The following is a 22,240-nucleotide window of genomic DNA, read 5'->3' as shown; positions in this document are numbered from 1 at the left end:
AACTACATCATACAGGAAAGTGAACAAATCTATAAGTTCACTTTGATCCTCTCTTCAATGATTCCCAAAGCGAGAAAAACTTTTAAATAAATATAAAGTGTGAAAATCTATATATACCCAAATGCGTGTCTGGTACGCGTATGAGTGTGTTGCTGTTGTGTTTTTATTTAAAATTATGCCCAAAACACAGCCATTTTACTGACTGTTGAAACCAGTGGTGCAGATAATCAGAAGGTACCAAAACATTTAGTAAGGAAACTAACTAAGCTCCTTGCTCGCAGCACTCTTTCATGTTCCATTTTATTACTACGCGGCTGTTAGCTGACCAGCCCTTGTACCCTGGAAGCTCTCTAAAAAATTCCCTTTTTGAGGGATATTTCCTCTGAGTAATAGGGAAAGAGGATATTGATTAGCTGTGAAGGTTTTTAATGCAATAGACCGAAATGTTATAGCAATTATGGAAGTAGACTTGCCATATATAACGTGTGTGTGTGGATGAGAAATAAACTGAAATACGTAATGTTGAGAAAGAATTTGTGAAACGCAAGTTAGAGGGATCTAACACAGAAATCAATGTGATTTCGTTAAGTAAATTAATAGCATATAAAATGCTTCCAGAATTAGATCATTTGAATTTCAGTGTTTTAGAGCATTATATTTTAACGCTGATTTTAAGTGTAATTATTGTGGTAATTACTGTTATTGTATCTAAAATATATGCTACAAAAATCGATTTTGGAAAGAAGGACACGAAACGTTCAGAAGTAATATATGTTAGTTTCAAAATTTTTCTAATAAAGCTTATCGGACTAATCGGAGAAAAAAGTTAATAGTACTTACTTATTGTTAAATTTATTAATTTTATTTTTTGTTTTCGTGACTGTGCGTTTCTGCAAAACATGTTTTATTTTAATTGATTAATATAATTGACAATTAATTATCTTCAGCCTTTAGAATTAAAAAAAATTAATTTTAATTTAGAATTGTATAGTTGTTTCAAAGTTTAAAAAAAAAATTGTTTTTAACTTTTAATTTTATTTTGTTGAAAATTTCGTAATTAATTTAGTTTCTTGCTTGAAAAGACTTTCCTCTTCTATTAAAATAAAATGAAATAAAAAAAAATGAAATGAAAATAATTTTTCTCATTAAATTTAAGGGAAAAAAATTATAGTTGAGCAGTAATCAGATTGTATGCGTATTAAATGAAATGATACTGATGATTCTCTTTAATATTATACTGAAGCAATCTGGCTAATGTCCTGTTAGTTAAATGAACTGTCATTGACTTCAGTAGTATACCTAGTTACACAAATATTTTTCATTTTCCATTGTAACAGTGAAGATAATTATTCCAGTCTTTGTTTGTTTAAATATTATATTCATAGCTAGGGTCTTCAGCACCCAGGGACAAATAAAGATTTCACACATCCACCTCTTTGCTGAGAAGGGAAAACATTTCATTAAAAATTTTTCAGTTTACCACCTCCTGGATGCTGCACCCCCAGGGACAGATATCTACCATTGCTTATACCTTAGCTATGCCACTGTTGAAGATAATTATTGCAGTCTGTTTCAGTGTAATCTATTATATTCAGCTCTTGACAAAATTTGATTCATTTTAATTCCTTATTCCTGAGGTAAATAAATCATACACAGTTATCCTAAATATGATCTAGATTCCTTTAACCTAAATTCCTACTTATGAATTTTTTAGTTAGTTAGTTAGTTAATTAGTTATGAATTTTTGTATATGTATCACTTTCACAGTAATCTTTCTAAGTATATAAACATTAACTGATATGTGAAAAAAAGAGTATATTGTATATATATTTATGCACAAATCTTAAATACCATAGTGAATCAAATATAAGAGGGTGATCCTTATTTGTAACATTTCCTTTGGAAAGCTATATCCATTTTATATGTGTGGCCTAACATTTAAAAAACTATGTTAAGGTCATATATTTTTTAACTTTTGCTTTGAGAAAGAACATACTTATTTTGTTTTCCTTCACGGTGCATTATGCAGAGCATTTATCTTTTTAATCAAAAGTTTTGTCCGTGCTCTTTTTTTTATTGGGACTGTATTCAGAAATGTATGTATGGATGTATATGTTCATGCATGCATGTATGTTTGAACGTAAGAATATATATATGCACACATATAGCCAAATATATACATACATAAATTTCTAAATCCAGTCCTAATAATAGAGGAGCCTGTTTCAACATATCACATATTAATTTATACTTGTATGTAAGGTATCTTATGTAGAAACCCATTTCTTTTCCTGTAAAATTCCTTAAAAATTATATGATTATTGAATAAGTGAGCTTGTCCTACATTTGGTCTGATATTTTATATAGAGACTTACATTGCTGTCCATAATGTATGAGCATTATATGTATCAGTATTATATGAGCAGTTTTCAAGTGTATTTTAAGACAAAATGCATTAAAAATGAGAACATTGCTTAGCACTTTTTCTATTTTAATGAGGATTTTATATTTAGTTGCAAACCTTTAGATTGTGCATTAATAAGTTTAATGTACTTTTTACACTCATATAATTTGATTATAATTATTCATATATTCATTATTAATTTTTCATTTTCGCTTTTGCAGATTAATAAACCTGATGACAAACAGTTCAGTACAATTAATTCTAAGATGAAGAGGCCATTAGCTGCATTTGCTGAAAGCATGATACATGCAGATATGACAGAAGAGCAATTATTATGTGAGAAAGAGTAAGTTGACTGTAGTTTAAAGCATAATTAAAAATTAATGTATGGTTCTTTAGTTATAATAGTGCTCTCTTTTCTGAGAGGGATGCTGAAAAGAAACCAACAGCATTATTAGCAAATTTCAAATTTAATTTATTTTAATGCTAATTGATATTATTTAACAATATAATTGATACTAATTCAGAAGTCAAACAACAAAAATCAGTGTTATATTTTCAAATTTTCACAGGACTAGTTTCGATGGTTTTACCGAACCATCATCCTCAGCTGCAAAAGCGCAATGCAATCCATTTGTTTCTTCAATCCATTTACGCTTTTGCAGCTGAGGATGATGGTTGGTAAAACCATCGAAACTAGTCCTGTGAAAATTTGAAAATATAACGTTGATTTTTGTTGTTCGATTTTCGAATTGGCATTTGTTCGGCATGTTATTGTGTCTTAATAATATAATTGATATTATTATTATTATTATCTATTAGTTAATTGATATTTCATCAGCAAAGAATTTTACCAGCTGTTTTTGGCAAAATATGAATCCATTGCCGAGTTAATCTTATCTGTTTTTGCAAATGTCTTTTAGTAAGTGCTACAATAATCAGAAAAGTCTGCTAGCACAATATCTTCAGTATAAACCAGACAAGTCAGCATTTCAATTCCTAATCCATGGATCTTTTATTGAATAAATGTTGAAGAGTCATGTTGGTGTTATTTTGAAACAGGATTGCACCTTTTCTACTAAATTATTCCTGGTAGTTTCATTTTAGTTTTTTGACTAGTCAGTTCAGTTATTGAAATCAAATCTGTAAACATCTATAATGAAAAACTTATCTGTTGCACAATATCTTTCCAATCCAATCATCAGAGCCAGTTTATCAAGTGGCCCCCATAAATCTGCCTTTGTCCACTAGAGAAGCCTTTTTTTTTTTTCCATACATAAAAAGATTTTAGTAATTTATTCATTAGATCATAACTTCTAATGAATAAATTATGGGGAACCCATATTCAGTATAGCTTCTCAGTGGTTTATAAATAGTCACAAATGATTCTCACTTATGATGTCCCATGTCATTTAATTCTTAATACAGTTTTAATTCTACCAGTACAATGAAATGTAATAAAAATAAAATGTCAAGGAAGTTATCAAAGAGGAGAGAAATTATTAAACAGTGAAATGCTGTATCCTTGATTATTAAGCAATGAGCTGTTTATATGTATTAAAAATCAAATAACATATTTGCGATACATATATTATTGAAGCAAACACTTCTGCAACAATAATAATAGTAATAGTTTGCAACTGGGCTCAAACTATCATCTTACTCTGTTTATTTTATTTACACATACACTGCAGAGAACTTAGCTATTTTGTGATTGGAGTAAGTAATTGTGCAATAACTTACTTTACTTTAATCTCTCACAGAAATAAGAGTTTGGGATGCATACTATTGCTTTGTTTTATGCTTTAAAACTCAGTGTTAAATTATTAAAACTCTAAATATCAAAAGCCGAATGCTTTGCTACTCTTGAAATAATTTCTGAGAATCTCACAAATCAGTTCAGCATTTAGCAGTTCATTTAAAACATAAATATAAGCAACATATGCTGTGAATATCACATCAGAGAGCAATGTTACCAGCTTGGAAATTTAACATCTTTGATGAAATGCAACCTTGTGAATTCTGGATAAATGTAGAATCTCAAGGCAGAGGAAAGCAAGACCATTTATGATAAATAAAGCACCAAATTGAAAAACACAATTTTTAAAAATTCCTGTTTCATGTATGCTTACTAATTTTTTATCCGACTCACTAAATTACTTGCAAAAGGTTGAAGGCATACAACTTGTCATGCACTGATGTTTCTAGCCTCCATGAAAGCTTAATATTATACTTCCTGAATAATAAAATATTTAAGTTTAAAGTATATGTAAAAAGAAAACCTTTTTAAGTTGTATGGTTTTATTTAATTTTATTTGTAAGACTGTTAATAAGAACATACTGTAAATCAAAATGCTTAAAGAAGATACTGATTGATTATCATACTCAATAGAATCAGACACTCAGTAGAATCAGGCATATTTTCTTATATACACGTGACAGTAGCTAACTCATGTATGCCTGTACCACACATGTGTGTACATAAGAATTTACATGCATTATATTTAGTAAGTGTTTTACTGATCAGTGTTTTCAAGAGCACTTTTTGGGTCAGAACTAATTGTAATGGGGCTGTGAACTTTATAAAATGCTTCTTTTTAGCATTATTTATGAACAGAATAGTACGTATTAGCTATAAAAATATCTAAACATATATTTGTCATAAAGTCAGCAATGATTTGCTGACTTTTTATAGGGATGCAGATACTCAGAAAATACTAAGAAAAATGTAACTGAACAGAATACAATTATTCTTGAACATGCTTTTTCTTTGAAATTCTTGTTATTATTGCAATATACTTAACTGTTGTCCATATAGGAATATTGGAAAATTATTTTGTTAATATCCCAAAATTCTTATATGAGTATTTATGATTTTATATAGTTTCTAAGAATGTTTCAATAATTAAGAAAAGTTTTTGTTATATTTTAGTACATTTAACAAACTGCCAAAATTCAGTAACTTATATTAAACATTCTAAATGACTTAAATTAAATTAATTAACTTTATTTGAAACATTATTTTCCAGTCTATTTGATGTTTTTAAGTTTAGAATAGTATTGGGATGATCATTAAGCAAGGATATGTAGGAAAAATTCAATACTTATTTTAAAAAGACCTGTACCAGAATTTAAAACAGTCATTGTGGAATGTTGTTTTGTGATGGTAAATAAATGCATATGTGTACAAAAAGAAAATCAGCATGTTGAAAAGGTGTCAAAAATTGATATCATTGATGTGTGTAAATAAATTAATCAGCAGGTAAAAAGACAAATCAAACTGAATAAAGCCTGTAATAACAACAAACTATTTACATCAAATATAACTATTTTTCTGGAGGCCTTCTACAGTATTTAATAGAAGCACTTGTAAAATTTCAGTGTGTAGGTAAAGAAAAAAAAAAAAAAAAAAAAAAAAAGAGAGATTTTAGTCCAATGGATGATGATTGAGAAATAAAAAGAAAAATTAATATTAAATACCTAGGTATAATTTAAATAGAAAGTAAGTTAAGAATGAATTCAAAGTTAATGAAAAAGGATCTTGCTTTAAAAAATTAATAATTGGTGCTACCATAAACAAAATTCTAAATAGTACTCATAGTATTTATATCATGCAAGAATCAAAATTTAATATCCATGATTGTTACAAAATGATTATTGTTTCTTATGCTAGAATATATTGGAAGCTATATTATATTATTAATTCTTAAACAAAATTAAAATATATTTAATTAATTATTAAACAATAAGATGTTTTCTGTGATATAATTAATATTAATAAGTGATTGATGCAAAACCTTTCTAATGATATTATTTTCTTCAGGTTCCTTTTCATAGAAAAAATGAGATTTTGTTATAGATTAATCATATTATCATTATGATATGGTTGTGTCATATTGCTCTATATGCTCTTCATTTGAACATAATGTGATAAAGATTATGATTTCTTAATATGCAGTGAATGTTTTTTGAAAATTTTTTATGCCATTCAATGTGTGAAAAGCAGCTCAAGTATATTTTGTTGCTGGTAGAACTTCTGTTTTAACTTGATCCTTTAGATTTTTAAATTGTCAACACTTTTTGATTATGCAGGATATCCACCCCAGAAGAGTATTCATAAGGCAATGCACTGTATTGCCAAACCTTCAGATTTTAAAATTTTCTTTAAAAGTTTTTAAAATTATATTAATTAAAATTTTAATTATATATGCTGAATTTCTTCTTATACATGAAAAAATGAATAATAGTTTTATAGAAGGTGCTACAATATTTTATGATTAAAACTTAAGGCCTGTATGTAAATAATGTCTATACCCAATAGTGAAGTGATCAACATAATAGCTACTACTTCATTAGAAGCTAGATTCTAGAGTCCTGATGACAGAATGTTTCCACTGGTTCAGAATATATTTTAAGCAATAGATGTCATTTCATTAACCATATTGTGTAAAAAAATATAATGTAAACCAAAAAACTAAGATTGATGCAGTGTACAAAGTCCGAAATCCGGACATCCATTAGCCGGAATGATCTAAAATCCGGACCTCAAAGCCACAAACATTTTTTTATTAATGCTTTATGCATGCACATTTGATTTTTCCTTCCATAATAAAACATGTGGAGATTTTCACTTTTTTTTTTTTATATTAGTAAAAATTCCTATTCTTAATTTCACTTAGGCACTAAATAAAATACCTCGTTATGGAAAAAAGTCATGTAAGCACATAAATTTGTGAGATTAATAATTTGGTTCCATAGCTGAGTATCTTCATGGCATACATCTCAAACCAAAACATTAACTTATTTTATATCCCTGACGCCGACCTCGAGAGTCATTATTTATTATATTTTGCTTCAGTACCGCATGTTTATCAATAGCTTCAATAATAACTCATGCCGTGATGTTTAAACTTTTTTTTATATTAGTAATTGAATAACAAGAGTATGGCAACCTTTTATTTTAACATTATGCTGGGCGATGATTATAGATTTTTCAATGCTCTAAGAAATATTGACGAGGAAAAATTCAGGAAAAATTTCTTTTCATATGCTAAAAATGCCAAAACATTACATTCAGTGCTATTTTAATTAAGAATAACTGATATGTTATTCACCATAAACCTAGAATTTAGGGAAGACAAAATTTTTGGAATTTGGGGAAGCACCAAGCGGCAAAATTTAGGGATGAGAAGTTTTTATGATTTAGGGAAAGCACTGGGATCCAAAGTTTAGGCGTGGTGAAAATTTAGAACTTAAGAAAGTGCTTTGTAGCAGAATTTAGGACCCGTAGAGACTGCAGCAGGCAGTATCTCGCGCCAGCTCTAGATAAAGCCTTAATATATGTGGGATTTTATTTATTTAGGACTCAGATTAGTTTGAAGCATGTGCAAGAAATAAACATATGTATAGTGATTAACTAAACTAATACAATTCAGGCTTAATTCAGTACGCAATAGGAGCAAGACAAAATTTAGTGAAACAACTTGGCTTTAGTCATCAATCTTGTGATACATAGCCAATAATGTATAAGGGACTCTATTAAGCTAGGCTAAAATTATCTTTACTGATTCGAAGGCATTTCAATTAACCCGTTTATGCCTAAATTTTTTTGGCAATTTTATTCATTATTAATGAACTTATATCACTTAATATGAAAGATATAAATACACTTTCGACGTCAAAGTGATTACGATTGCCATATTTGCTGAGTTAATTAATGTCCTGTTTATGGGACACTGGGCATATGTGTAAGCAAAATACGCCTGTACTCGTATTTGAAACATTCACTATTGCAAATCATTAATAATAAGTAAAGGTTAATATAAATAAATTTTAAGAACATTTTATGATTTTACATATTATAAACAATGGACATGTAAAAAAAAAAAAAAAAAAAAAAAAAAAAAAATAAATAAATAAAAGCAATTATTTTTCATGAAATTGTTGAAAGCATTTATCATGCAGTCCAACGTTATATTTTTCACATTTTCTTGTGGTCATACCTGAACACTGAGCACATTGCAGTTGTGTTTTACTTACATAGTTGTGTTTACAATTTTGTAGCCAATTTGGTTAAATAAAATTTCATTGTCACACGCTTACTCATCTTTGTTGAAGTGATTGTTCTTCCAGGTTTGGGAAGCACTCCAAATTGTTTGAGATAGTTCTGTGAAATGCTGCTGCAAAATTCTAGTTGATTCATTGTGACCTGTTTCTTGCAAAATGTTCGATAGATGATCCATGAATTTTGAATTGAATACACCTGTATTCAAAATTTTAACATTGATAAAAAAACACGGCATTAAACATGGTATTAAAAACAATCATCATGGCAATTAAAAAGCATGTCAAGTGGAAACCACCACTTCTTTCCACGGAATCAAATGCGATAATTTGAAATATTATCATCTATTCGATCGATTTCTCCCATAAACAGGTTGTATGTAATAATTACCATCTTCTGTGTCTCAGAAGTTGACCAGCGTTTGGTTGAACCTAATGGATTCACTCCAGTACAGTTTGAAACTCTTCTAACAACACTTATTTTTCAAAAGTACATTTATTACACCAGATGACATTCTTTCTTGTAATCGATAGCACCTCTTTCTTTTTTCTCTCAGATTTTTAACGGTTTCAACCAGATAGTTTCCTGTTTTCTCTGGGTGTATCTACAACCGCAAATCTAGAATTTGACAACTCCTCAATGAGCTTTTTGGACGAAAAGTAATTGTCTATTGCTATCGTAAATGGATATTTCCTTCATTTAAGATTAATTATCTGAAATAATTGATCGAATTTTCCAGTAAATAACAATTAGAATTTTTTTTTTGTATGCACAAAATAACCTAAATCATATTTTCGTTTCAATAATATACGTAATCTGAAAAAAAAGTTTCAAGAAAAAATAAAAAATTGATTTTCACAATTTTAGCGAATATATTTTCTGTACAAACAAATATATTTTAGCAAATCTTGTAGAATTTAAGTATTTTGTATACAATAATAGTAATAAGAGAGTAGATTTTGAAGTTTTTTGCATAAAACATGCATATTTCGAATACAAATGTGTTTAGGTTATTGATAAGACAATAAAATCTTTTAGGCTTAGTGCACTCACAAATGCCCAGTGTCTCATAAACAGGACGCCAAAGATTAAACGTAATTATACAAAAATGATATTGTTATTTTTGCAAAATAACTTTGCAGAAGTTTTTTGTGATCTATTTTAAGAAAATCATTTTAATGTTTTTTTAGTTTTATGAATAAGAAGTTTGCAAAAAATACTTCATGTGGCTACCCATCATTTGTCAATGCTCGAATGTTTCTTATAAAAATAACTTAATCTAAAATAATTTTAATGTCTATCTAGTGGTTCCACCTTTTGATAACAGTAAGAACAATCCTCAGGTGCATTGAAAAATTGCTTCGGTCAAGTGATATATGCACTACAATGTTTCCTACACAGTAATTTCTAAGCATCCCATATTTTAGCCATTGGGCATAAATGGGTTAATGTAGCAGACTGCACTGCTTCCTGATCTTCTAATTTGATCCAGCTTATTAATTTTGCAGACTGTTATTATTATGGCAGTTTTATAAAAACTAAGCTTGAACTTTCGATTATGTCGAAAAGAGTTTCCAATTCTGGAGTTGTCAAATGATCTACAAAGCGAAACCATGTTTTGATGTCCATTAAACAAAAAGTGGAAATGCTGCAAAAAGTGGATAAAGGCATATCTGTCTCAAAATTATGCGAGGAGTATGGCATTGTCCATTGTATATGACACAAGAAAAAGGAACTTTTTGAATTTTTTGTGGAAGCATCTTAAACAACTTACATTGACAGAAATGTTTAATAAAGTAAACAAATAAATATTAAGCTTTTTTTTGTAACTTTTGATACCCTTTAGATCATAATTGTTCTTTATTTCATAAATTACGATTTCATATTTTTAATTGTATAATTTCTGCATACCATCTTACCAGATTTAAATTGATGATCTATTATCCAGAAAAATCCCAAATCTGGAATCACCAAAGTCCCGACCAGTCTGGATTTCGGACTTTGTACTGTAGTATTTTATTGATATCACAGGTGAAAATATTTTTAAAAGACAACTTATATATAGAACTTAAGTCAAAACAAAAATGTAAATATTTCAAAGTTCCACTAGTCACCTGTAAATTGATTTAAAGATGAATTTTCTGCATTTCTAAGCACATTAGAAGTACAAGACATTTTCGAATATTCTGCTTTTATTTTAGTTTATTTAAAGAAATGTGTAAATTAGTTTAAAATAGAGAAATATTAATGAAATGTTTCTAAATAATACAAATAGAGCAAGTAAAAATAATCTTCACTCCATTTTTCTAGATGCTACTACATGAGATATAAAGTCAAATGCCAAATTGTGATTTTCTGATCTTTTATTTTTTCAAAACTTAGTTTTTCAGCTGAAGCATGAACTGCATTAGAAACAGCTATTGTGACAAACCCAAATGCAATCAAAGATTATATATTTTTCTAACTGTTATTTTCTGATATTTTGCTTTGATTTTTATTCTTCATATGAGGCAAGCAAGAGTTGTACAAGTTCCTTTTTGCATTGAGACGATTTCCATAAAATTTTGCTGCTGTAATTTGTAAATATGGTGAAGCAAAGTGTTATAAATTAAGTTTAATAAGATAATTTTCATTTCTGGAAAATGTCTTAAATTAATATATTCTGCATAATCATTCTTTTTCTAAAAGTATCACTGTTGAGAAAAACAATTTAAATTTGCATATTGCTAATCATACAAGAATAATTGTTGATATAAGTTTAATATTTCTAGTGTATGATATAGCTGCCAAATCTCCATGTTTTACTGGGATACTCCTAGGTTTTTATTCATTATTCCTGTCCCCAGGTAGATCAGGATTAAGTTTTTTGGAATCGATTTTTGGTCCTTAAAGTCCTTAATTTCGGCTAAAATCAAAAGAAGGTCCTTAATTTTAATAATCTGTAATTTCTGTATGTTTTTACAACTGCCATTTTGAGTGTGAATTAGCATTTTGCAGCAATATTTTTGGTGATTCACTGTCAAATATGGTTATTTTTTGAATGGGTGAATGGGTTATAATTTGTTCCTATTTGTAATATAAATGGTGGGATGCTCGAGGTTCTGAGCAAGAAGTGAAACATAAGCATTTCGAAATTATTTCATATTTTGTAATGAAGAGCTCTCAAACAACTTTCTGCTTTTGGGGATGTGAATTCTTTTATTAAATGGTTCTAAATTTGGCAAATTACCAACATTTTGGCGATTTTAAAATTGGTTTCTAGGAAAATTTTTAATTCTGAGATTGGGAAATTTTAACAACTTTTTTAGAACATTTTAACATTGATAAATTTTATTAAAATAATGGTAATATATTAGAATTATATTTAAAAATAACATTAAAATAAAGCATTTTTATTTTTCACTGTTATATTATAAAGTTTCATTTTGGCCACATATTATACAATGTTTTGAATCTGGAAAAGAAACAGCATATAATGCTATAAAGAACACTTTACAAAACTGTTTTTAGCAAAAGCAAAATAGCTATGTATTTAATTAAAAACGTCTTTTTAATTTTTTCATGATAAGAGTTTTTCCTTTTTCTCAGAATGTTCAGAATTCTCAGAATATGCATCAGTTTTTTCTTTCTCTTTTTTTCACTAGACTCAAGTATGGAAAATATCAAAAATGCTTCTAATCTTATCATATGGACAGGCATTATAGATAGAAAGGAATTTTTTTATTAATAAAGAAATTGAAAACTGACAATTCAAAAGATTCATCATATGTCTTTAATGCATCATACATAGGGCTGGTGCTAGGCATTTGGCTACCTGACACAGTCTCTGTGGATCCTAAATTCTGCTGCCTTTCTGAATTGTGCCTCCAGTGCCTGCTGTGAATTCTAAAAGTTTTGCCATTTCTAGATTTTGTTGCTTGGTGTGTCACTAAATTCTAATAATTATGCCATACCAGCTCTGTGACCGGACCTTACCATATGTATTTCATATTTCTTCTGAATGTTCGTATTACTAAAGAAATAAAATTAGCAGCTTTTTCCATACATTCTAAATGCATTTTGTCTTTTAGAATAACAGAAATCTTTAATTAAATTCAAAAATTCTAAAGTGGAAAGGAAATGTGTTGAAGAAAGGAACTAAATATATAAAGGGAAAGAAAATTATTCTTCTGAGATATTATAAGTTATTATTATGTAAATCACCCAGTTGTTAACAATTTCAGCCTTTACTATAATTTCCCATTTCTATTTACTCACCAGAATGAAAATCACCGAGACAGTTTTTATACTGAGGTGTTTAGAGTGTAAGACAAGAGTGTCTTTCTGATCTCCACTTGATCTCTGTATTAGTTCCTACCAGCTCTGATAATTTGTAATTACAGTCAAAAGTCGTTAATCCGGACTCGTCAGGCGATTCCGGATTATAGATCATCAGTTTAAATCTAGTTAGATGGCATGCAGAAATTATAAAATTAAAAATATGAAACCATAATTTATGAAATAAAGAACAATTATGATCTAAAGGGTATCAAAATTTACAAAAAAAAAAAAAAAAAAAAAAAAAGCTTAATATTTATTTGTTTACTTTATTAAACATTTCTTTCAATGTAAGTTGTTTAAGTAGCTTCATTTTGTATGTGATAATACATTCTCTTTAATTCTATAAACAGACATAATTTCTTGTTCAGTTACAAATTTCCACTGTTCAGGTCCTATAATTGCTGTGTCGAGAATACCGACTAATTTGTCAATCGAAATTTTTTCGTTTTCAATAACCTCCGTCACTTTCTTCGCTATCGGAAGCGAATTATAATGACGAGGAATTTCATTTAAATCATATCAAAGATGGAATACATCAAGATGAAATACTACATTTAGTAAGGAATTATAAGCCAAATAAAATAAAAACATTTGCCCTGAAGATAAGGATAGTGCTGACAGATCAACTTCCAATTCATTGCGCGCCACGGCGTTAAAGATAAACAAAGGATATGCCTTTACCATTTTTTGCAGCAATTCCACTTTTTGTTTAATGGACTTCGAAACATACTTTCGCTTTGTAGATCCTTTACATATTAGTAAATATATATCAGAAATTCTATTTGACATAATCGAAAGTTCAAACTTACTTTCATAAAATTGCTCTGACAGTCTGCAAAAAATAATAAGCCGAATCCAATTTGAAGATTAAGGAACAACGCAATCTGCAACATTAACTGAATTAGATAATTTTAGCTTAGTTTATACCATCTATTATACATTAAATGCGCATTCGTAAACATATTTTGCGCACGCACATTCGCATCCGTAAAGGTCTTCTGCACATGCGTCGTGGTTGTGTTGACGCATGCGCAGAAAGTTTGTAGCTTTGAGGTCCGGATTATAGATCATTCCGGATTATGGGTGTCCGAATTAACAACTTTTGACTGTATTAGTCTTTCCATTACCGCTGCTGACATTTGAGTTTATTATGACGATGGAGTTACTGAACCAAATTATATTGTCTATATTTTTAGTTTAATTACATTAATTTAATTACCAAGAGCACCAATTACATCATCTTCTTCTTGTTTAATGACATCACCAAGAACTGTAATTGATTTTGTTTGCATAAGAACATGCCTTTATGTTCTGAGTTCTTTTTAAATAAGAAGCTTATTTAAACCTCTGATTTATAGTTACTTTCAGGCATAGTGGTAATTTGTTTCATGACTGTCTGGGGGTGGGTGGACTATTTAACTTTTATCAGATCAAGTAAAGCCTCATAGGTAGTACATTGTGGAGAGATTGAAATTTAGGAGATAAAACACACAGAAACTAATGAGAACATTGTTTTGCGTATTGAGACAAATTTCTAATTGTTAGAAAAGATGCTTAAGGAGAAGGAAATTGCTATAAATTAGCCAAAATGTAAGGGTAGACATTCAAATTAAAAAAGATGCACAATTATTTTGTTTTCTTGCCTAATATTGTTTAATGTGTAATTATCCTAATATTGTTTAAAAATCAATGTCATAAATTGCATGTATTTTAAACTGTGAATTTGATTAGATTGTGATATTAATAGGGTTTTTTTTTAGCAAATATTACAAAAATTAATTTAATTTGATAGTGGCTATGTAAATCCATAATGACTAAGATTTTCTAATACCTAATTAATTACTTCTAAGTAAGTGCTTACCCTTAAAAATTATCTTTGCATATTAAAGCGAGTTATTGCTTTTCATTAACCTTTACTGTGGTCACAAGGTAAAACACAAAAATATAAAAATTCATGTAAAACTTATTCTTTGCATCTAGTGAAACTTAAAATAATGCAAAACAACTTATCACCTCTAGTGCTTTGGCTTAATAGAACCTTAATGTATATTAACTGAGTTATAATCCCTACAACTCTACACGAAGCTACGACATTAACTGCATCAGACAGATTTCAGCTAACTTTCAAAACTTCTAACTGTGGCTACATCAGGCCTTTCAGGTTTGTTCTGATCAGCAGGTCTCTCTCTAGGCAAGCAGTCTTTTGTTATGAATCATGCTGATTATGATTTTAATGCTCATTTTAACCTATGCTTCTTGACATAAAATCTACTTACTATTTACTAAACCTCTAGACTGAGCAAGTATGTGACAAAATGAAACATAAAAAAAAAAAAAAAAAAAAAAAAAAAAAAAAGAGCCAACTGTTAGTATATTTAATGCTACTTGATAAATTTCATAATATTTATTTTATTCTCAAACATAAATTTGTTAATTAAGCTATATTTAATAATAATTCATCTACTTACAGATCTCTTTTATTTTTAGGTTGGTATTAAAAAGTGAAGTTCAGGCATACATATAATATTTTTAATTGAATTTATTCAGTTCCCATTTGCTCATAGGTCCTTAATTTTGTTTCATTAATGGTCCTTAAAAGTACTTAATTTCCGTGTGCAGAAATGTGTATGAATCCTGTAGATCACAGAATTTCCTAGATTTTGATAACATTTACTAAAAAAATATTTTCTTGCAGTAGATGAAATTTGCTGAATTAGTTAATTCTCCCACCCTTAATGATTTTCAGAAATTGTATTTAATCTGAATTTTCCTAATTTACTGCAGACATTTGTAAGAATTGTTTTGAAGATTAAACTCGTGTTTAATCAAGTAATATTTGTATTTCATTTTCTTTTACATAAATGTATGGTATATTATTAAGTTTATCCATACAATAAATTAATTTTATTTTCATTTTATGTTAAGTAATTTGACAAATAAACATCTACATTCAATTTTCCCAGTACAAAAGTGTAAGATAATTAGAAAATGAAATTAACCAAAGAGTATGGATTTTAATACAACTGATCAAATATTGGGTATAAACAAAAGTTTCCCATTACCACAAATATCGTCTGCACAAACAGTTCGCATTGGCATGTTTAATTATATTTTATCAAACGATATTTGGCATTTGAAAGAGACTTGCTTTAGAACACTGTGTTGCAAAATTTGTAAAAAGTATTGCTGTCATTAAGTACAAGGTATCTGAAATGGATATGGTTATTATGCTACCAGATTAGAACCATCATTTACTTGCAGTTCTGTTGCAAAAAGTCAGTTAAAACGTCATGAAGTCATGTATACAGCTTTAGGTACTAATGTTATATCATATGACACTCTGAAGATTTGGTATTGAAATTTCAAAAAGGACTATGACATTCAAAAAGCAGAGCATTTTGGCCGGCATACTGGCGCTGATGAGGACCGCCTGTGAGAACTTGTGAAAGAAGATCAGTATGCAACCATTCGAGAGCTTGCTAAGGAGTTAGACATTACAAATTTCTGGAGCGGATTGTCACATGTGATCAAAGTGGATTTACTTCACAGGATGAAAAGTGGGTTGGTCTGCACCCGGTGAGCTCGTCAGCAGCGTCTCAGAGCACAATTTGACTAACAAAAATCATGCTTTGTATCTGGTGGGATTGTCACGGTATTATCCACAAAGAGTACCTGGAAAAAAGTAAAATCCTTGACAGTAAGATGTACAGCGAGATGCTAGTCTGTATTGACACTGCTATCAAGGAAATACATCAAACCGAGTTCTACATGTGTCTGCATTCACCAGCTGGACTCTGTACAGACTTGAATGGGATCTGTTGCCACAACCATCATATAGCTCCAACATTGCTCTTTTAGACTTCTATCTTTTATCACACCTGCAGCTACACCTTGCTGGTGCTATTTTCCGTTCTGCTTAGGATGTCCGAAATGAAATTGATGTGTTTATGGACTCACGGCCGCCAAGTTTCTGAGCCGAAGGCTTTGAAATTCTATCAAAACATTGGAAGAAAATCATATATTTGGGTGGTGATTACTACCCGCACTAAAGGTATCCGGAAAAACGTGGTTTTTTTTTTTCTAACTTTATTAAGGATGTTTTTTCGAGGAAAACTTTCGTTACAACCAAGTATTAATACATTTTACAGGTATGGATAGATATAGGGAAAAGTGGGTGGAATATCAGAATTTCACCATTGATCACACAGATATAGCCCCATGGCACTAACAGCTAATAATTTTGTAAATAGTTCAGTTGTTTCAACCACATATTATAAAGTGAATAATAATAAGTCAATTTGTAGTTTTTGGTTTAAGTAGCATTACCACAAAGAATGAAAACTTCTTTTTCTTATGTCAAAGTTGGCAGCATGTGAAGCATTTAAAAAAATAAAGCATGATATTTTTATTTGTATCTCATTTTATACCAATAGTTAGTCATGCATGAAAATTATAAAAAAGATATTTGATAATATTCTTGCCTTTCTACAAGTAGTAAATATTCCTCTTTTTCTCAACAGAGTTCGACAGCAGCAGTTAATTCAAATATATGAACTTATGAAACAACAGAGCAATAAATTTGGGGAAATCAGTTTATCAGATGTAGAGGAACAAATGAAGTTGTATCAATGATATTTTAAGGTATATGTTTATTGTATGTGAAGTGCTTAACTCTCTGCATTCATGTTAAACTATTTAATTTATGCTTTTTCTTAGAAACTGCACAATTTAAAACAATTTTGTAAATGTATGCTTAATATCGTATATTACAGAATAAAACAAAACATAAAATGCTATGCATTTTTTGCAACATTTCTTCACCTTTAGCAAATATAAAAATGCTTTAATACAGTCAAAAGTCGTTAATCCAGACTAGTCGGGACTTTGGCGATTCCGGATTTTAGATTATCAGTTTAAATCTGGTAAGATGGCATGCAGAAATTATAAAATTAAAAATATGAAACCATAATTTATGAAATAAAGAACAATTATGATCTAAAGGATATCAAAATTTACAAAAAAAAAAAAAAAAGCTTAATATTTATTTGTTTACTTTATTAAACATTTCTTTCAATGTAAGTTGTTTAAGTTGCTTCCTTTTTTATGTGATAATACATTCTCTTTAATTCTATAAACAGACATAATTTCTTGTTCAGTTACAAAGTTCCGCTGTTCAGGTCCTATAATTGTTGTGTCGAGAATACCGACTAATTTGTCAATTGAAATTTTTTCGTTTTCAATAACCTCCGTCACTTTCTTCGCTATCGGAAGCGAATTATAATGACGAGGAATTTTTTCATTTAAATCATATCAAAGATGGAATACATCAAGTTACGCATTTGTAAACGTATTTTGCGCACACGCATATTCGCAGCCGTGAAGGTCTTACGCACATGCGTCCTGACGCATGCGCAGAAAGTTTGTAGCTTTGAGGTCCGGATTATGGGTGTCCGAATTAACGACTTTTGACTGTATATACCAATTAGATGAATTAATAAAAAATGTGATTTTTTCTTTTTTTGGAAAATGGAGCTTTTTTTATCTGTTATTTATTTTAGCAATATTATAATAATTGTTCTATAAAAATTGAAAGTATTTTTTTTTTGGAGTCAATGATAATGCACAATGGGCCAAACTGATGATTAACATAATAAACAAAGTACACGTAGTAAACATCAGTAGATATGGAGGATAATTCTATTTTCATAGATTCATAGTCTTTTAAATTTGATCTGTATTTTGGCATATAAACTGTGGATGTGAGTGAATCAGAATTAAAAAATAAAATTTGTTATATAATAAATCTTTTCTAGCGTTTCAATAAAAATAGGCCTAGACATTATTAGTTTAATGAAAAAGACCTATAAGACAAATGTTTTGGCAAGTCAACCACTTTTAGATGAAATCATGATTTCAGAAAAAGATTCTTTGCCAGATAAATTTTCTCAAAAGCCTAGCTGACTTGGAAAGTTTTTTTTTTACAGAGTAACCTTGCAGAAAGACTGACAGATGATATGTGAAGACATTATACAATCTGTTAATAATCTGAAAACATCTGCATTTTGCTTCATAAATTACTGCTGTATATACCATTTATGTTCCAAGTAATTATCTCATCAATGAATGGAAGAATAGTTTTTAGCCATTTGAGATGTGTAGTGAAGGAAAATAAATTGTTGTAAAGAACTCAGGTGTCTAATGTGTAGTAAGAAGTTGAATATCATCCCACATTAAAGCAAGAAGTGGTTGCCTGGAAACATAGTAACTTCATTTCTCTCCAAAAAATATTTGCTAACAGTCAATTGGAAAGGTAGTAATAATAAAGTTTCAGGTATGGAAATCTGGTGAACTGGAACATCATTCTTCATCTTGTTATTGTTAGTCATGACTATTTTAATTTTGAAATATCTGCATCAATATCTATCAAAGATGTATAATATGTGGTTAGGCATCATTATAATGCCCTTTTGCATCTGTTTTCTAGAGTTTCTAAAGAATTATTGTATTAAAATCCTACCAGAGCCTGCCCTTATCATAATCTTCCTCAAATGATTGATTTCTGGTTGTTTTGCATGGTTGTCTGAAGAGAAAACTGTAGCATAAAATTCAGTGCTGAAGCTGACATCATTCAAGATTCTGTTCAGAATTCACCAAAAAGGCTTCTGTAAAATGCCTTCCTGACATGCTTTGAAAAGTAGACCAAGTTATGGGACCATTGCATGTCATTTGAAGGCAGACAGATTTGAGTAAGGACGATATATATTAATTACCTCATTTTTCTACAGTTTACTCTGTTTTTATGGAATGGCTTTTGTATGAAAAATTCAGATATTTGAATTTGCGTGATTAATTGCTGTTCTGTTTACTAGTCACTAAAATTCTATTGAATTTTGTTAAAAATATTATTGTTTTGCAGTGTTAAGATTTAGGAGGGGTAGAGAATAAAATCATAGTATAATACCTCATAAGGTAATGCATTGAAAATAAATAATTAAATGTACAGTTCCTTATTAGATGCTGAATTTGAAACTTGTTATAAATACATACACTATGTTAAGAAATATAAGTATGGCACATATGACAGAGAAAAATATTTTTGTCTCCAAATGACTTTTTGCATGGAATAAAGTGATGTTACACATATTAACCATATTAAGAAATTGAAATGCAATTAATATTAGCAAAATGAATTCATTTTTTTTGTGATATCTAATAGTTAGGTAAAGAGTTGTCTATAAAAGATATGTACTGAAATTAAAGTCTTCAAACAGCATCATATTGAAATTTTAAGATTCTTTTATATTTGTAAACATGACAGCTTCCAGCTTGTATAATATTTGTTTATATTTATGTACATTTATAAATAAAATATTTACATTTTGAGAATTTATATAGTTTTGTTTTTATCAAACATAATAAATTATTTTACAAAAACTTGTGTATAATTTGCTTATTTAAGTATTCACTTGAAAGGAACAGGTCAGCCACATGATATTGCCATGCAGGAAGGGATAAAAGGGTTTCTCCTGTTCAACTGTCTTGAAGTTCCCCCCTTCTTTTTTTTATCAAAACATTCTGTGATTTGTTAAGACATTTGTGATAAGTTTTAACATGTTCCGGGGTAAACATTCTGCAATTACAGAATGAATATAAGTATAAATGTATATATTTACTTTTCCTATATTCGAAAGATTACTTCTTTAATATTTCATTCTCAATGGAGTGAAAGGCTATTACTTTTACCGTGCTTCAAACATTTTTAATTTGAATGAAATGTTTTTACACATTTTTGCTAATTACATTAGAAAGAAATTTTTATTTGGGTAACGATGGTAAGGCTAATATAAAGTCATGCATCATTTTTCTGTTTACAGAGTTTCTTTATAAAATATTTTCTCAGATAGATGATACTTTGTTTTTCTGAAGTGCTGTTTAAATCATCAAAAGTGAAAAAAAAGTCATAGTCTTCAAGACTTGTCATTGAATTACTATGAAATAAAGAAATAATTTTAATATTATGAATTCTGTACATAGATAGATAATTTTAGTCAAGTTATATGTGAAATTGCTATTTTTCTGTATAATGCAACATAAGAAGGTAAGATAATAATAATTTGGCGAAATATCGCGAAGCTGGCAGTGGTTTTGGCTGCTAATTTTTGTCACCAAATTTGGCGAGTAAAGTCCCAAAACTTGGCCACCATATGGCGATATTTTGGTTCGATTCCTTTATAACTGTAGTGAATACTGTAATTGATTCCTATATTATCTGCTACTGTTTCTGGCCCTCACATGCCTTCCAGTAATTGTGAGAAGCGGAAAGTACTAGAGAATTTCTCTGTAGCCGGGAGAAAACTATATAAGACCGTCGAAAACATCAGTTTCTTAGCTTTTAGTTTTGGTTTATTAAATTACGGCAAAGCCTCGAGGGCTATCTGTCTAAGGGGAGGGATGCCTTCGTGGAGGACTTTCTAAGGGAAACTGGCTCGTATACACGTTACACATGAGGAAAACCACGAAAACGCCCATGCAGCCAACCCGTTCGCGGGATTCGAACCTCGGACCGAACTACCAGTGTTCAGCGACGTTACCGCTCGGCCGCTGGTGGGCTTCTTAGCTTTTAGTTCAGAGCGACTTTGGAGTGAGAGTTATGTTTTGCATTCTGTTGTGTTTAACGTTACTAGTATTCTGAAGTGTAAGTACTGATTGTGTTCTGTGATGTGCTGTACGACTATTCTGTGGAATGGTCCAGAACTATGAAGTCTCTTTTCATAAAATAAATTTTATCAAGCTATCATCGGTTCTGCGTGCATTCAATCTATTGCAAACCCATACGCATGCAACAATTTTTCATATCAGCAGTGGGATTGAATGCCAGTGACAAGAGTGATGGAAGAGCACTTAAGACAACTGGTTGCAGCTTTTCTGCTTTCAAAGAAGAGATGAAAGCTCGCCAAGATCCTGTTAAAGAAGAGATGAAATCTTTTCAAGGTGAATTTGAAACAGATCAAGAGGAAATGAAAAGAGAAATTACGTGCATATTAGAAAACAAATTTGAGGTTATGAAAGACAGAACAGATATGATTGAAAATAGGGTTGCAGAAATTGAAGAAAGAGTTTCTTCTGTTAATAAACCAAAGAGAGAATTTCTCCCACCAGCAAATACCTTAAAGAAATGCATAACGATTCTCATGGATTTAATTTTTTATCTATTCTTTCTCTAAAGCTTTCCACATATGATGATAGTAAGACCTCCTGGCAAGCATATAAGACACAATTTCTGTAGTGGTGGATGCAAATGGATGGGATTCCCAAGCTAAGGCCTGTCATCTCGCCGCTCTTCTGATAGCAGGTGAAGCAAATATCCTTCAAGCTTTCTGAAAACCCAAAGGCTAGTGTTCAAAGCCGTATCTGGCACTTTGGAACTGTGCTTTTGGGAGATGTGTTTAAAA

The 22,240-nt window shown here is 29.7% G+C and overlaps 1 protein-coding gene across 5 annotated transcripts in view; it reads left to right on the top strand.

The window, feature by feature from the left end:
* Nucleotides 1-341: 341 nt before the first annotated feature.
* The window catches only part of LOC118186260 (uncharacterized), a 47,027-nt gene continuing 25,128 nt past the window's right edge, over nt 342-22,240 (top strand). Inside the window, exons 1-4 of one of the 5 annotated variants that reach the window (XM_035356350.2) lie at nt 343-773; nt 2,626-2,750; nt 17,309-17,429; nt 18,773-20,178. In XM_035356350.2, coding sequence (XP_035212241.1) covers nt 609-773; nt 2,626-2,750; nt 17,309-17,420 — 402 coding nt within the window. In that variant the 5' untranslated portion in view covers nt 343-608 and the 3' untranslated portion in view covers nt 17,421-17,429; nt 18,773-20,178. Of the gene's footprint in view, nt 774-2,625; nt 2,751-17,308; nt 20,179-22,240 lie in introns of those variants that run through there. The other 4 variants (XM_035356351.2, XM_085815411.1, XM_085815410.1 and 1 more) reach the window with 4 other exon arrangements.

This window comes from Stegodyphus dumicola, chromosome 4 (genome assembly GCF_044657685.1).
Source record: "Stegodyphus dumicola isolate Sdum_Otavi_A_Nest chromosome 4, ASM4465768v1".
Taxonomy (NCBI): Eukaryota; Metazoa; Arthropoda; class Arachnida; order Araneae; family Eresidae; genus Stegodyphus; species Stegodyphus dumicola.
The sequence above is the reverse complement of the archived record's forward strand: the minus strand, read 5'-3'. Positions and strand labels throughout refer to the sequence as shown.